Source organism: Montipora capricornis, chromosome 1, assembly GCF_036669925.1.
Source record: "Montipora capricornis isolate CH-2021 chromosome 1, ASM3666992v2, whole genome shotgun sequence".
NCBI classification, from domain to species: domain Eukaryota; kingdom Metazoa; phylum Cnidaria; class Anthozoa; order Scleractinia; family Acroporidae; genus Montipora; species Montipora capricornis.
The window spans coordinates 30,957,377-30,971,537 of NC_090883.1; the positions used below are offsets into that span (position 1 = coordinate 30,957,377).

General features: G+C 38.9%; 2 protein-coding genes across 6 annotated transcripts in view; one reads left to right on the forward strand and one right to left on the reverse strand.

Annotated features, from left to right (window-relative positions):
* LOC138038388 (uncharacterized) overlaps positions 1-9,401 on the reverse strand; it is a 41,888-nt gene extending 32,487 nt beyond the window's left edge. For 2 of the 3 annotated variants that reach the window (XM_068884217.1, XM_068884227.1), the window contains exons 1-3: positions 9,041-9,401; positions 2,320-2,413; positions 789-907 (exon numbers count right to left, since the gene is read on the reverse strand). In XM_068884217.1, coding sequence (XP_068740318.1) covers positions 789-907; positions 2,320-2,413; positions 9,041-9,207 — 380 coding nt within the window. In that variant the 5' untranslated portion in view covers positions 9,208-9,401. Of the gene's footprint in view, positions 1-788; positions 908-2,319; positions 2,414-6,253; positions 6,623-9,040 lie in introns of those variants that run through there. The other variant, XM_068884238.1, reaches the window with a different exon arrangement.
* The window catches only part of LOC138038406 (uncharacterized), a 24,400-nt gene extending 10,239 nt beyond the window's left edge, over positions 1-14,161 (forward strand). Inside the window, exons 1-4 of one of the 3 annotated variants that reach the window (XM_068884271.1) lie at positions 11,735-11,885; positions 12,023-12,140; positions 12,550-12,738; positions 13,834-14,161. In XM_068884271.1, the coding sequence (XP_068740372.1) occupies positions 12,063-12,140; positions 12,550-12,738; positions 13,834-14,049 (483 nt within the window). In that variant the 5' untranslated portion in view covers positions 11,735-11,885; positions 12,023-12,062 and the 3' untranslated portion in view covers positions 14,050-14,161. Of the gene's footprint in view, positions 1-11,734; positions 11,886-12,022; positions 12,141-12,549; positions 12,739-13,833 lie in introns of those variants that run through there. The other 2 variants (XM_068884279.1, XM_068884263.1) reach the window with 2 other exon arrangements.

Below are 14,161 nucleotides of genomic sequence, written 5' to 3' on the forward strand. Positions count from 1 at the left end.
ATATTTATTGCATGTGAACTATAATTTGTAGTGTTTGGGTTAAGTGCTCAGCCTGGTGATGAGGGTTAGGCACTTATTTTGAATGGTTAGCTTTCGTGTAAGGTTAGGAACACTGCCTGCATTTTAGTAATTAAGGTTAATTAAAGCACGACATCAATCCTTCAAATAGCAAGGTCTCTTAAAAGTGTTGAAACTGGTTTGAGCCACCTTAAAAAGGCTTCTTTTTGTATATTTTATTTCTTATTACATAAAACAAATGGATTCCATGTTGTCATGCATCCGTTCACTAATAGATCACAGATGACGTCAAAATGTTGTAAGAAGTCACACTCGGGATATCCCCTCGTGTGCCACTTTTATGTCCTTAACACATTTTGACGTCATCTGTGATCTATTGCTGCACAGCCGAACGAAAGGCATCATAAAAACGTTCAATTCTTTATTATATCATGATGAAAACAAGCAGATTCCATTTTGCCGTGCGTCTGTGGAGATGCTCGAAAGAGTCCTTTAAATTTGGTTGTTTATTCAACCGACTCAGCTGGGTTTTCAAAATAAACGAAATAAACGAAATAAACGATGGAGTTACTTACCTTGGTCTAGGGCTTGACGCTCACAGAGGACGTCAAAATGTGGTAAGAACAAGTTACTTTTTTGTACTTTCTTACCAAATTTTCATGTCATCTGCCATATATGTTACTGAACAGAAGCACGGCCAACATGGAATCAATTTGTTAATCAAAACCAAAATGACTTGATACTTCACTATTATTGAAGATTATTCATACCATCGAATAAGGCCTCGATATACCAAGTTACACCGCCCATCTTCTTTATTGAGTTTACATTTAAAGTCGTTCGGTGAAGCAATACTATATTGCTCTTTCTCTATTGTCTCAGCGCAAGCCTGTCAAAAGATCAGAAATCCGGCGAAACATCAATGGACATAATTGAAGGCTTTATGCGTGCCAGGATGATTCGATAACGAGGCTTCGCTCTTGAAAGAGGATCAGCCTTGGGGTTCATGATAAGGGGCATCCCGCCAGTGTTATCACCAATGACACAACCACGGGAGAAGACCACGTTATTTTTTTCGTTATGTGTAGGAAATCTTATGAACGTGAGTGCATTTCGTGATTTATGGGCACGAGTTCTCAAAATTGCACGAGCCGTGGGCGAATGCAATAGGCCTTATTCACGATAGCCGCCATGTTGGTTTTGAAATTGTCGTGCAAATTAGCCATGTGTTATGCTGAGGGGCAAACATTGGAATAAAGACAAATTGCGGAAAATCTGCTCGTCGAAATATTAAATTAACATTGCTAAAAGTACATTTTAGAATTTAGAATTAAGTACCTTTTATAATAATTTTATATCTTTTGATTGCCTCCGACATTTTGACTTTCTACTTCGTTATCTGCTCATTTTTTACTAAAAAACATCGAAGTAAATTGTGTAATTGTTCTATTTTACTACTTAGGTGATAAACATTCAATGAACGCGAAACAAATCATCTGTGTGGCTAAGATGTTCGTTATAACCTCTCGAACTTGTGTTGTTTGCCCCCTCAGAAGTGTGTAGCTAATTTGCATGATAAAGGCAAATCAGACATGGCAGCTATCGTGAATAAGGTCTATTAGCCACTAACAAAAATACTATAATGCTCTTTGCTTGTCCCAGCAAAGTTTTGCATGAGCATTGTTTTTATTTTCTCTTGTAAGTCCCAAGAGAAACTGGAAATAATGCTTATGCAAAGTTTTGGAGTGACAAACAAAGAGTATTATGGTATTTTTGATAGTGGCTAATTTGAGAAATTTCAAAACATCACGAGTGACCATAAATCACGAAAATGCACGAGTAAGTTCATACGATTTCTTATTTATTATATACTCCATTGAACTTTCGTATCTTTGCTGTAATCTGCTAAATAAAAGCTATTTAAAATTCACGAGTTTTTATTGGGGCGCGAAAAAACCTTTTTCTTCGTGTGTTAGTGTAAAAACTTCAAGCGTAGAAGATGGACGCTTGTAATTAAAGAAATCTCTCAAGCAATCCGGACTAAGTGGCTTGTTTTAAATCCGATTCGCCGACGGAAAAAGATACGCGTTCGCAGTCTGAGAACCGTGACGACGTTTACCCTTGGTATTGGTCAGGATTACAATCACCTTGCTTCTCGTTGTGAAATTTTACGAAGTAAAGTTATTTCTAACTTACAAATGTGATTTAGACAAAAAGAAAGAAACTGCACAGGAGAGGGTTTAATTAAGCTGCTGCTAATAGCCACTAAAACATGGACACAAGCTGCTCAAGTCAACTTACCGCTACATTCTGACATTCACCGGTGGAATAAGGATAGCAAGGATTCCAGCTGAATTTCGCAAACATCTTATCGCTTGTACCAATGTTTGAAAATCTAAACCAACCAACAGAAGAATTATCAACAAATGAAATGATATGTGAAATGAATCATATATTGAACTGATTTCATATCCGCAGAACAGAGCTGAATAACGTCTGCGCAAAAAAAAAAAGAAAATTCTGGGAAGGAATCGAAAACAGTCGGATCTCTGTTGTCTGGCTATTTACAATTTTATTTATTTGTTCTCAACCCTGCACTAGTCTTCAGGTATAAAAAAAAAAACAATTGGAAATTTGACTAATTCTTGTTAGTCAAGAATTATTTGAAAGAGAGCTTGTTGTCCATTTTTTGCTTCATCATTCAAGGAAAAGTTTCGTCAGAAAAGGGTTTGATCGTGAAATCCGGTGAGAAATTTATTTAGTTACGTATCGTGGGTATCTAACACGGAGTGTCTTGCTTGTTTGCACGCACGGAATGCCTGATAGGAAGGTGTTTTTTTGCCTCTAATAGCAAATATATTGTCTGTTTCAATAAAACGTTTCGCTGGAAAAGCTTTTTGTGAGATTTTTCTGCCTTTGTGGATTCACCGTTGTGTATATATTAACTAATTTGCATGCGTGAGTTGAAATTTGATATGGGAGAAGTTTTCATAAAGATGACAGGAATTTGTAGTCGTGTTCTTTCTGGCAAATGATTAGTAGGCAGCCATAGTTTTTAATGTCAGAAAAATATTTGTTTTGTCATTCTAGTGTAAAATGAAGTTTGTTTGGGAAGCCAGCAATATTTCTTTAAGTGGTTCCCTGTTACTTGTAACCCAGTTTATTGCTAAGACTTACTAGTGCGAAGATTGTTTACATTACTCATTAACACAAGGATTTTTCAACAATATATCGCTCTAATTTAACCCAAAATCATTCAAATAGTAAAAAACTTCATAATTGTTGACCATTTCCTTCGCTTTTGTGTTTGTGAGCATTATGATTTGCTGTACTGCAGGTTCACGTGTTCGCAAATTTGTTTTTGCATCTCATTGATGTTTAAATTTTGAATTAGAAACTCTGTTTTGATTGGCCACTCAACCTCATTGTGTAAACACCCTGAAGTCAAAATAGGTACGTTTCGTTTCTGAGGAAACGAAGCAAAAATATAAGTACTGTTTTGTTTCCGGGCTGCGCAGCCCCTGGGAAGATGAAAATATGCCGCATTCAAGCTCGACCCCCCAGCCCGCTTCTTCCATTGTAGGAGTTACCAGGATTACCTATTGGATTCCTAGGCTTTTTTTTTCAACTTTTTATTTTCGGCATTACTCCTGGGAAAATCCACTTTCAGCGCCTTCAATACCACCCAACTCAGTACCCTCTTTTTTGGTGTAACGTGTACCACAGGCAACCCAGTTTACGCTTACGGAGCGTCTAGTTTTGCCAAGGTCAGTGAGTTTGTGTCGATTTTGGTGGTAGTACACTACTCATTGTCACCGGGTTGTAAGAGTGTAAGAGTGTAAGTCCGTGCTAACAATAGGCCCGCAGCGCGTGCATATCTCACGAACATAAACAGGTCTGCTGGAAGCGAGCTTGAGTTTCAACAAAATGAGCCCCAAAATCGGCATGAATTTGTGGCGCTGATCAAGAATAAAGCAGCTGCTATTTCCAAAACGATGGAATTACCTGGTGATAAATAACCCGTCTAGGAAAGTGAATTTTTGACTTTGCAGAAACAATGGTCAACCTCAAGAGTTGGGCTATTGTGATCTTTGTGTTGAATTCGCACATTTGTCAATCTTTCTGGGTTTAGTATTTTACTAGTAACCACATTTCTTCTAAGGGAGTTATTTACCTAAGACATCTGCCATGGCACTATAATGATATACGGTACCAAAACAATATCGTGTGCTATTAGAGCTACATATTACGCAAAGATAAGTTGAATCTCCTAGAAGAAAAAACGCAGCTCAGTTGACAATTACACAGCGCTGTGTTACTGCACTACCACACGTACGCAATGCGTGCCTATTTTTTTGAAAAGGCAAGGTTGCCTTCGGGTCGAAATGCACTCGCGATCATACGATTTCCTATAAAAGATTTATGTCTCCAAAGGTGAATTGTCAGGATTCCATTAAATGACTATTCCGATTGAAAAATTGCACAACGATGCATATGGCGTCTACGAAAGGCAACCGCTTCTCCACGTTTTGGCTAAGATCAGGTGCCATTGTGAAAAGCTACATATTTTGAGCAAGAGCCGATGCAACGTAGATTTGATTTTAGTGGTGTACACCACTAAAATCAAATCTACGCTGTGTCGGCTCTTGCTCAAAATATTTAGCTTCTCAACTGGTAATTACGCCGATCAGATTAAGCCACTGATCCAACGTACACCGACAGGAAGGTTGTCCACGGTTGCTTGCTTCAAAACTCTGCCATTGTGAGACTATTGTAGCCCCAACCTCGTTCCCAGGACCTTTTCCCTTCCCTGGCTTGGGGAGGGAAAAGGTCCTGGGAACGAGGTTGTTGCAGCCCGGTACTTTTTTCAGTATCTTATGAGGGTAGCATTACACGGTTAACCCCTTTACCAGCTCACGAGGGCGTTCTAGACCAATTTTTTTTCTCATAGTTTTTGTTTGGCCTATTTTATCTCAACGTTCTGGGCAATTCGGTTGTGAATTGGGTTTCGTTCATTGTGGGGATTGTGCGGTAGTCCCATTTCTCAAGAATTTTTGTGGCTAAGAGCCTTAGTCACGCGAATTTATCGGCGTTTCGCCTTGACCTGCTCTTTTGTGCTTTCACAAGTCTTACTCGACAGTTAATCGGCGACTCAGTTGCATTCAACGCACGCTGTGCTAAGTTTAACTCCTCGCAACTTTGAATTGGACTTGATATCTATTGGTGGACTTTGAACCACATTTACATATTAGGATCCAAAGCGATTGTCGAACGCACTTTCATAACTCGAGATTACTACTAGTCCATAAGTATTGAAGTGATTATGCTACTTTTTATTCAGCTTAACATTCAACAGTTCGTTCTCTTTCAAATGATTTACGAACGATGGGCAAACAAATCTCGTACAATTTTAACAGAGTCGACTTGTTACTGCATCGATTTCAACAAAATGTGCTGACTTTCTCAAATGCCCACCAGATTGCTTGCTGTTCCAAGGCTTTTGCAATTTTATAGCGTTTTATTAGGTATTTCATTCTCTTCTTATAGATTTCAATCGTGTGCTTTAATCAAAATTTCGTATTCATCTGTTTTGAGATGTCTTCCCGCGCTTTCCGTGACTGGTTGTTGCATGTTTACACGGTCAAATTTCTCAGCCCTGCATAGGCTGATAACACAGTCTCTTGTTCGTTCTTCCACTTTCGTTTGCCAGTTTCAATAAGAAAAATTAATAAAGGAGCAACACCAACAAAAATGAATAAGTTCAATGCTTTTTATTTCCATTCACTCGTAATTTCTTATATCTAATCTGTTACAAAGGTTGAATGAACAATTAAAAGATGACTTCATTTGTCAACTTATCGCAATATGATAAAAAAGTTGAACTTTCTTCTTATAATGTCTACTTCATGTTATTTTCAGTATACTGGCTTAGTTTTAATTGCAGTGTCTTATTGCTATTCTCTTTCTTGTTCACATAACATTTGTTAACAGGAGAATACCTGGTTCATACTATTGCAGTGTGATACTTTCGATAAAGAGTAGTTATTCAGCTTAAGTGTCTTGGTCCAAGGACGACAAACGGGTGAGTATTTCGTACGGTGAGGTGCTGGTCATTACGGTTACCTGTACAAATAGGGCAGATTTCAGTTTTGAGCGAAATGTTGCGGAACACATGGTGAAGGGTGGGAGTAACACATCACAAACGTCTAGTGTGTATAATGATCGTTGCATTTACCTTCGTCGTTATTATTCCTTGTTGACACTTGTGAGCTCTCGTGATGCCACATCAGTTTCTGACACTTTACAGTCTTTGAACTACATTGTTGGACTTGGGTATACTTGAACGAAGACGTTGAAAGACAAAATCTCTAACCTTTCTGATATTCTTCTTCAGACGCTCAAGAGTTTTCACTGGTGTTCTACTGGGTTCACGTTCACGTGAAAGACGCTTCTTGAGACAAATAGACTTTGATAGCTCATTTGATATAAGTTTACCACGATTCTCGATAATTTCACTCAAAATTGTTTGCTCGTAAATTACCTCTCGTAAAGTCCCCGGACCGACCCGTTCCGAAAACGCTCGACATTTTTTAGCGTGGGTCCACCGCGAAAGGCGTGTGCATTTGTATGTGGAGTCAGCGTATTTGATATCATAGAATCCACACTTCCGTCTTCTCCATGCGTGTCAATCACTAAACCATATGCTTTAGTCACGTTTTTCTACGCATGCGCAACGCGCTTTAGAGCCTCGACGGCGATATGTGACTGAAAGCAAAGGAAAATAACAAAAAAGTAATAATAATAACGAACGCAACATATAAATTCCGAGTAATAACTATAACGATGATCATCATTGAACGATAATTGGGAGTATTTCGAAATATTTAGAGACTTCAGAGCACTCGACTGGCTAAGTGTTGCATCTTTTTGTTCAAATGAAAGCTCAAAATAAAGATTATTTAATCGGTCTTCCCGAGTATTATCTCAGAAAACAAGACCATCATTCGTAAGGCTTATTTTCAGTGCAAAAGTGCGTTCTGGAGGTAAATAAGTTTACGGCCGACGAATGAAGATACCCACGCCGCATACTAATGACGTTTCAGACACAACAGAATTTCCCCATAAAACCGTTTGCTTCGTTGGGACTTTCTTTCCGTTTTCGTTGAAGACGAGCTTTTGCCTCAATCATGAGGTGAAAAGAATCGATGGTGACAATTGGTTTTAGGAGCACATAACGAGTTTAGCCATGTAAAGCCGAACATTAATGACGTGGTCGGGACTGCAGTTACATCTCACAGTATTTTCGTTTGTACTCTCGGATCTGCTCGCGCGATGGATCTCAGAGTAGACCCTCTGGGCTTGGCGAATCTGCTCACGATGTCAGTCCCGATACCGCTTGTTTTGTGCGAGCGTCTTTTGGCGATTCGTTTGTTTCCAAAGGCGGGTTCCTTGGCGATTGGCCTCCAGCTTCAACTACAGCTTGTCTTGTTAGGCTTATCTTCATGTCGTGGTTGTTGCATGTGCTTTTGGATTTGCTTTCAACAATATTTGCGAAAAAGCAACAAATTCCCCTTTTCGTCCCATGTTTAAAATAGTGAAATGCAGCGTCGAATACAGTGACAGAATCTTTCGGTACTGTTCTCAGTTTCATTTACTAGGCATTGTTTTCAATAACCGACAAAGCCTCTTTAAAAACATTGCATTCATTGTTCCACTGAGTATCATTACAACAACACGGCTTCGAATAAAACCGACCGATTTGATGATTGATAAGTAAATCAACTTCTATGGTAAACTATTATCACAACTAATTATTTTGATGCCGGCAAATGAATGGAATAACGGACGGTTTCCTTAGTGGGCTGACACGCCCTGAGCGGGCCGTTTCTCGAAAGTCCCGAAAACTTTTCGGGCCCGGAAAGCGATTTGTGAATCTGCCAAACGCTTGTTCAGGAAAGCCGATCTTTTAAGATATTTTCAAGGTAACAAAAAGCAAACTAAATGTGAAGTTTGACGACTTAAATCCCCTCCGAAAATCCAACTCGGAATCCTAACTCGGTAAATATGCAACATCTAATGCCATAGTTAATAGAGGGGAATGGTTATGAAACCAGGCAAATTTCTTTGTTGTAGGTTTTTGTTCTCTTTTTTGGCCTTGACCGTGCACAAAACACAATAGTTGTTTACTCGGTACTGAGAAACAAACCAATAGAAACGTGTTGGTTACGTAATTCATGCATACTGTATGAGCGCAAAACAAAAGATTGTGCACGGTCGTGGACTTTCCAACCTGAATCTTGGCATCTTTGTTTGCTCCTTTGATGTCTGCCGAACTTCCAAACTAGTCCCCCTATTAACTATGCTAGTGCAGACAGTTGCAATAAGTGCAATAAGGGTGGCATTTTTGTATGATTTTTCTCGTGCAATTGGGAATAAATAAGCACTTGTAGAATATTTCAAAGACTACAAATTACACTTCCCCTTCGGGCTCATGCAATTTTGTTCGTCTTTGAAACAAAAATCCTATTGCCTATTTATTCCAAATTGTACTCGTGATAACATGGATGACAAATTACTCCTTAATTTCGGCGCGAAATTTCAGCGTTAATTTATAATTTTACTTGTGATACAAAGTTGCCATGGCAACTTTTCCTACAGTGCCAAAATGGCGTCTTATGAACGTAATTTGTCACCCATGATATTTAATAGCTAATCAAATGGTATACTCGTGAACTTATGGAATAATTTCACTTGCTGAAATTATTCCCTAATTTCACTCGTCACCATTTGATTACCCATACAAATTATGTGATTACCTAAACTAAATACACGCTAAATCGCCTGTCACTAAGCGGTCTTTACATTAATATTCGGAAATTTGATTACAAAATAATTTAATCCCTAGTTTCGAGAAAAGAGGGCTATTTTGTTGCCCTTGAAACTTGGTAATTTTTTGCCATAATTTTTGTGTTATTCTGAAATTCATTTACCCTTATGAGTCGCTCCAAGGACTTTTGCTTACCGAGCGTGTCCGTCTCGACTGCCAACCTTCCTGAGGTCAATTATTCCTTCATCTGTTCGACATTTGCATTTGCCGACTTTATAACAATACTTAAGAGGTGCAACTTGCTTTAAACCAATCAAAAGGCATAAATAAAGGAGAATCTCGACAAAGATTCCACTGGCCATTCTCAACTAACAGAAGGCATACGACAAAGCAACATTTGGACCTAGGATATAACCGCAGGCGGTGGTTCACCGTATGATAAGCATTTTGTTAGCCACGCGCTTAGTCCTCCCATGTGATGAATTAACGAGCTCTCGTGTAATTATTAAGAAAAACGGTGTACTTGCGTTAAAATCATAAAAAAACCTATCGACATTTTTTTCACTCAAGGTACAAATTTTACGAATGACGGTGCATGCGCGGCAGGTATATTTTGCAGGTTGCAGGTTGCGGGTTGCAGATTGAAATTTACCGTGACTGTTACATGAATAGCTAACCTTAGACCTAATTAGGCCTAAAGAAACGTTTTTAGGCCAAAGAAACGTTTTTAGGCCTAATTAGGCCTAAGGTTGGCTATTCATGTAACAGTCACGGTAAATTTCAACCTGCAACCCGCAACCTTCAACCTGCAAAATATAGACCCATTTCAGTTGTGACGTCATGTCAGGTGACTTCGCGAACTGGAGGACAACTTTGAGTTTGTTTACGAAATGGCGGCACGAGGCACCATAAAGCGAGGGTTTCTACCTGGGTATTTCGAGGGCTTACAGTTGAAAGAAAGTAGGCAATGGTATTAAGAGAAGTTAAAAGATGTCAACGGAGAGGATCCTTGTTCTCTGCGTATTTCGTCACAATCACTGCGGCTGATAATAGACTAATCACCTTAAAACATTACATCACATAGGACGAATTAAATTCATGATAAGTCCGACGTTTGACTCAATTAACTTCGACGAACTGTATTTTGATCGACTAACGCGTTCTTCCATATCCGCCTCAATGGAAGATCGAGTCTCAGGACAAACATCGGACTGCTCATGAAAATGCTGCTCATGCTTAAAACTTTGAATGATAATCCATATTTCCACTTCGACCCAAATTAATTTGGATCGACCCAGGCACGTTGTCGTTGGTGATTTCACGTTGTTGTTTAGTGGTACGGCAAAGAAAACGAAAAGAAATGCACTGACAGCCAAGCCCCATGTGCAGCACGAGTATTCAGTCGTTTTTAATTAACCAATGATATTCTTGCTTTGTGGCAAATCTTACACTTCTCTCGTGATCTCTTAATTAAACCACCTGTGTGCATCAACTGAATACGCACGCTAAAGCACAACTCCATCGTACTCTATGATATATGAGAGGAGGTCAGTGGCTGTATTAACTTTCAGTCAGACGTTTTCTTTTGTAGTATGATGTTAAATTTTGGATGAAGGCCCCATCCCCGGAAGGAAAATCTTTTTGTCTTCCCGTATCTAACCTATTATTTTTTTTTTAAAAGAAAGTTTTCTGCATTGTTTAGAAAATCTTCAATCAGGCAAAAACTTGGAAAGTCACCTTTGGACCAGTGTTTAGAAACTGTACGTGGCATTCCCTAATTACTACGATACATGTAATTGCGTTACATATAGTCACGCGTTTTGAAGGAACTTAATAGAGCTCCAAAAAAGTGTGTTTTATCCACGAGTTGTCGAACCCAGTTCAAAGATATCTCTGAGATTTTAAGAGTTTTAAAATACATCTCAGGTTTAGAAGGTCGTACAGATTTCTTACCTTTAAAAAATCTGAATTGAAGTTGTCCTAAATTTTCGAAAATTTTAGCGTTAAAAGAGGAGAAGATTTTCAATGTCGAAAAATTAACGAGTTCCATAACCAAGACAATAACTTGTATGCAAGTGTAAACAACTCTGTAGGGCAATAAAGAAACAAGCGAGTTCTTTAGTCAATTCACAATCGAATGAATTTCATGCCCTGCACTTATAAAAGTCGATCAAAACTGATAAAATTTTACAAGACATCGCGCAACCGACTTTTATCGATTTCTGGGGTACTACCGTCGGACATGTTTCGTCCTGATGATAAAGCTGGAGCCATCTAATAAATAACGTAGGTGGCGCATTCGGATTTTGTCCGATTATCCCCTGTCCCAAACGAAAAATACCTCATCCGCTCTTGACACATCTCATCACTCGAAAGTTTCTTTCTTTACGTGGAAATTTCAAATCTCGGCTTTTCTGTATTTAGTTTCTATCACTCGCGGTCATCTGCCCACTCGTGGTCAGTAGGCAGATGACTGTGTCTATGCAGAAGCTGTATAAGGAGTTCTCGTCGGCCGACAGAATTTGAAAAACAACATTTTCTCAGCCTTTAAGTTACGGCAATTATCCCGGGGAAATTATCAACCTCGCGAAGACTGTCGACAGTTCTAAAATTATTTTGCTCTTGAAAAACATTTTTGTCAGCGGGGGACTCAAAGCAGGGAGTCAATACTGACAGATTGGGCGTCAGATTAGCCTTTTGGACTTTTCGACACGTCATTTGAATAAATTAAGTATTATGGCATTGTGCTTTTGTCAAAACGTTAACTGAAAAAGGGAGAACTGTATCCATACAGTACATAGTTTGCCTTAATCGACGTTGAAAAACAAGTACATCATATTTATAACTCAAAAATCATAAATTGACTTCGCTGGGCCAAAAGATTGTCCCACCCGGAAGTAACGGTATTACCTGTCAACTTCAGATACGAAATTTGAACAAGTTCCGGTGGACACAGTCGGCTTGATATAATACGAAAACATAAAGCCCTTAGAACCAATCCACCTACGGACATCAGGACAAAAAGGTCAGTACTTTTGAGGTGATGAAAGTCCAGTAGAAGTACAACTAGCTCAGCAAATTTTAAATCATGTTTACTCTTTCAGTATCCGAAAGCGATTTAAAATTGTTTCAGTTTATTGAATTTATTGTGAAAAATTTCCTTCCATTTTCTTTCAGTGTTTACCAGTTTTGCTTTTGACTTATCACAAGCCAGGCAATGTTACGTACCTTCTTCTTGGTGACTTTTGCTGCTTTCTTCGCCATCATTTTCGAAGCTTCGGGACATTCAACTCAAGTAATATTTTCGATGACGAATTCAATTTAATTTGTTATAAGAATTTTTCATTACTCTTCTTGAGTGCCGAGTTGGCTGTATGCTAATTATCCAGTTCATAATGAAATAATTGTTTCATTAAATTATCATTAAAATTCTGTATGCTTGGACACTTAAATTAAAGCCAAATTTTATTTAGTTAGTCTGTTTTGATTTTACAAAACGACCGTAAGCTGAATTACGTCATAAGGGATATGAACTGATAACCGAGATTGAGTGAACTATAATCAGAGCAACATCCGAGGTCGAAATTTAATGATGAATAATATCTATCGTTTGCGATGATGGACTTTCAAATTCATTGACAAGTGAGGACGAACTGGGTTAATCTCACCGCAAACACCTTTCAACTCGGTTTCTTTTGTTGCAGAGCCATAAGTTCGTTACAGAAGACAAGTTAGGCCGCGAGCTTTATCACCTGACCCATAAATTCGACAAAAAGATCAATGAAGCTAAAAGGGACATGCGGGATACCGTCGGCAAAACAATAGGTGATGCAGAAAAGAGGCTGAAAACAATGGTGACAGAAGTAACAGGAAAGTTGCAGTTGGAGATGAAGGTTTGAATTTTTCACTTATTTTTAACAATTGCAGTTTAGTGTCACGGCGAGCCGTGACACTATTGTCACGACAAGACCATCCCGATTGGTTTTGTTTAAATAGGAGCAATTGGGTTCACGATTGGACGTCAATTCCCGTACTTTAGCTTGGACATTGGTCGCTTGCTTTCGTGTCAGCAGTAATCGGGACACCGATCCGCAATCGGCGAAACCGAGTAAAAATCGGAATTTCCGATTGACGCGATGACTTCGTCGGCTTGTCGGCAGTGCATCCCTTGCTTTTGTTTCGTTTCCTCAGGAACGAAACCTGTTTTGATTATTTACACAGGGACGTAAATTGTAGAGGTTATAATATCTGCTAGATACCAACACGCGAACCTAAAACCTAGCAAAAGATTAACGAGACGGACACAAAATTGAACCTTTAATTTAAATAAGACATTTTGACTACCTCAATTATAGTGGGATAAACGGACTAAAACGTAGAAACGTGTTATCATTTCTTTTTTAATTGGTAATGACTCAAGTTTTTGGGGTAACGAATTCCCCACTGTTTTGGTTAATTTCTATGATCACCGTATGAATGCCACTTACTGAACATCACAGTATCCTAACCCTAACCCTGACCCCACCGTCCGCTATCACCCAGTAAATTAGTCGCATCTTTGTTTTGTTTCGAAAACAGGCTCTTTTTCTTTTCTCCCCTTGTCACCCATCTGGCTTCGGTTGTTTAAAAGATGTATAGTGCTATTCACTGAAAGCAACACGGTATCTTCTGAATCACATCTTAAAGAACAACATGCCAGTAATCTTGGCCTGTGAGTGACGAATTTTGTAAACACTAATGAGCAAAAAACAATGAGAAGTAACGCAAATTTCCTCGAAAATAAACGATCTTTAGGGCCAAACAGAGCGCACTTTCTATGTGACCAAACGCTAACAAAATACACCTCAAAGCCGAGAAGTTACCTGAAACCAACGTAACGAGATTTTAACAATCTTGTGTTTCTGACTTTGATGACTTGCTCCTAGAAATATCTTCTGAAATAAAATTTGACATTTATAATATTTTTTCTGGTTACCATTTAAACGCAGGGCCTGACACGCAGGATAAATGGTGCTAGAGTTGAATGTACGAGCAAAGAAACTCCGTTCGACCTCCAATCTGACAAACCAATCATGTTCCTGGCCAGGCAAAATGTTGAGTGTCCAACAGCCTATTTCCTGGCGCAGTTTGCACTTCGAAGAAAAGGCGACTACAACTCAGCTCCAGCTCGTTATATTTACCGATGTTGCAAGTTTGTTTTGTAGCATGAAGTACCCCCAAAGTGGCTGAGGATAAAGCGTGAATGCACAAAACTAGCGATGACCAGAAAGTGTTGTAAACTGTGAGAATAAGTTCCGATTAAAATGCATAGAACTG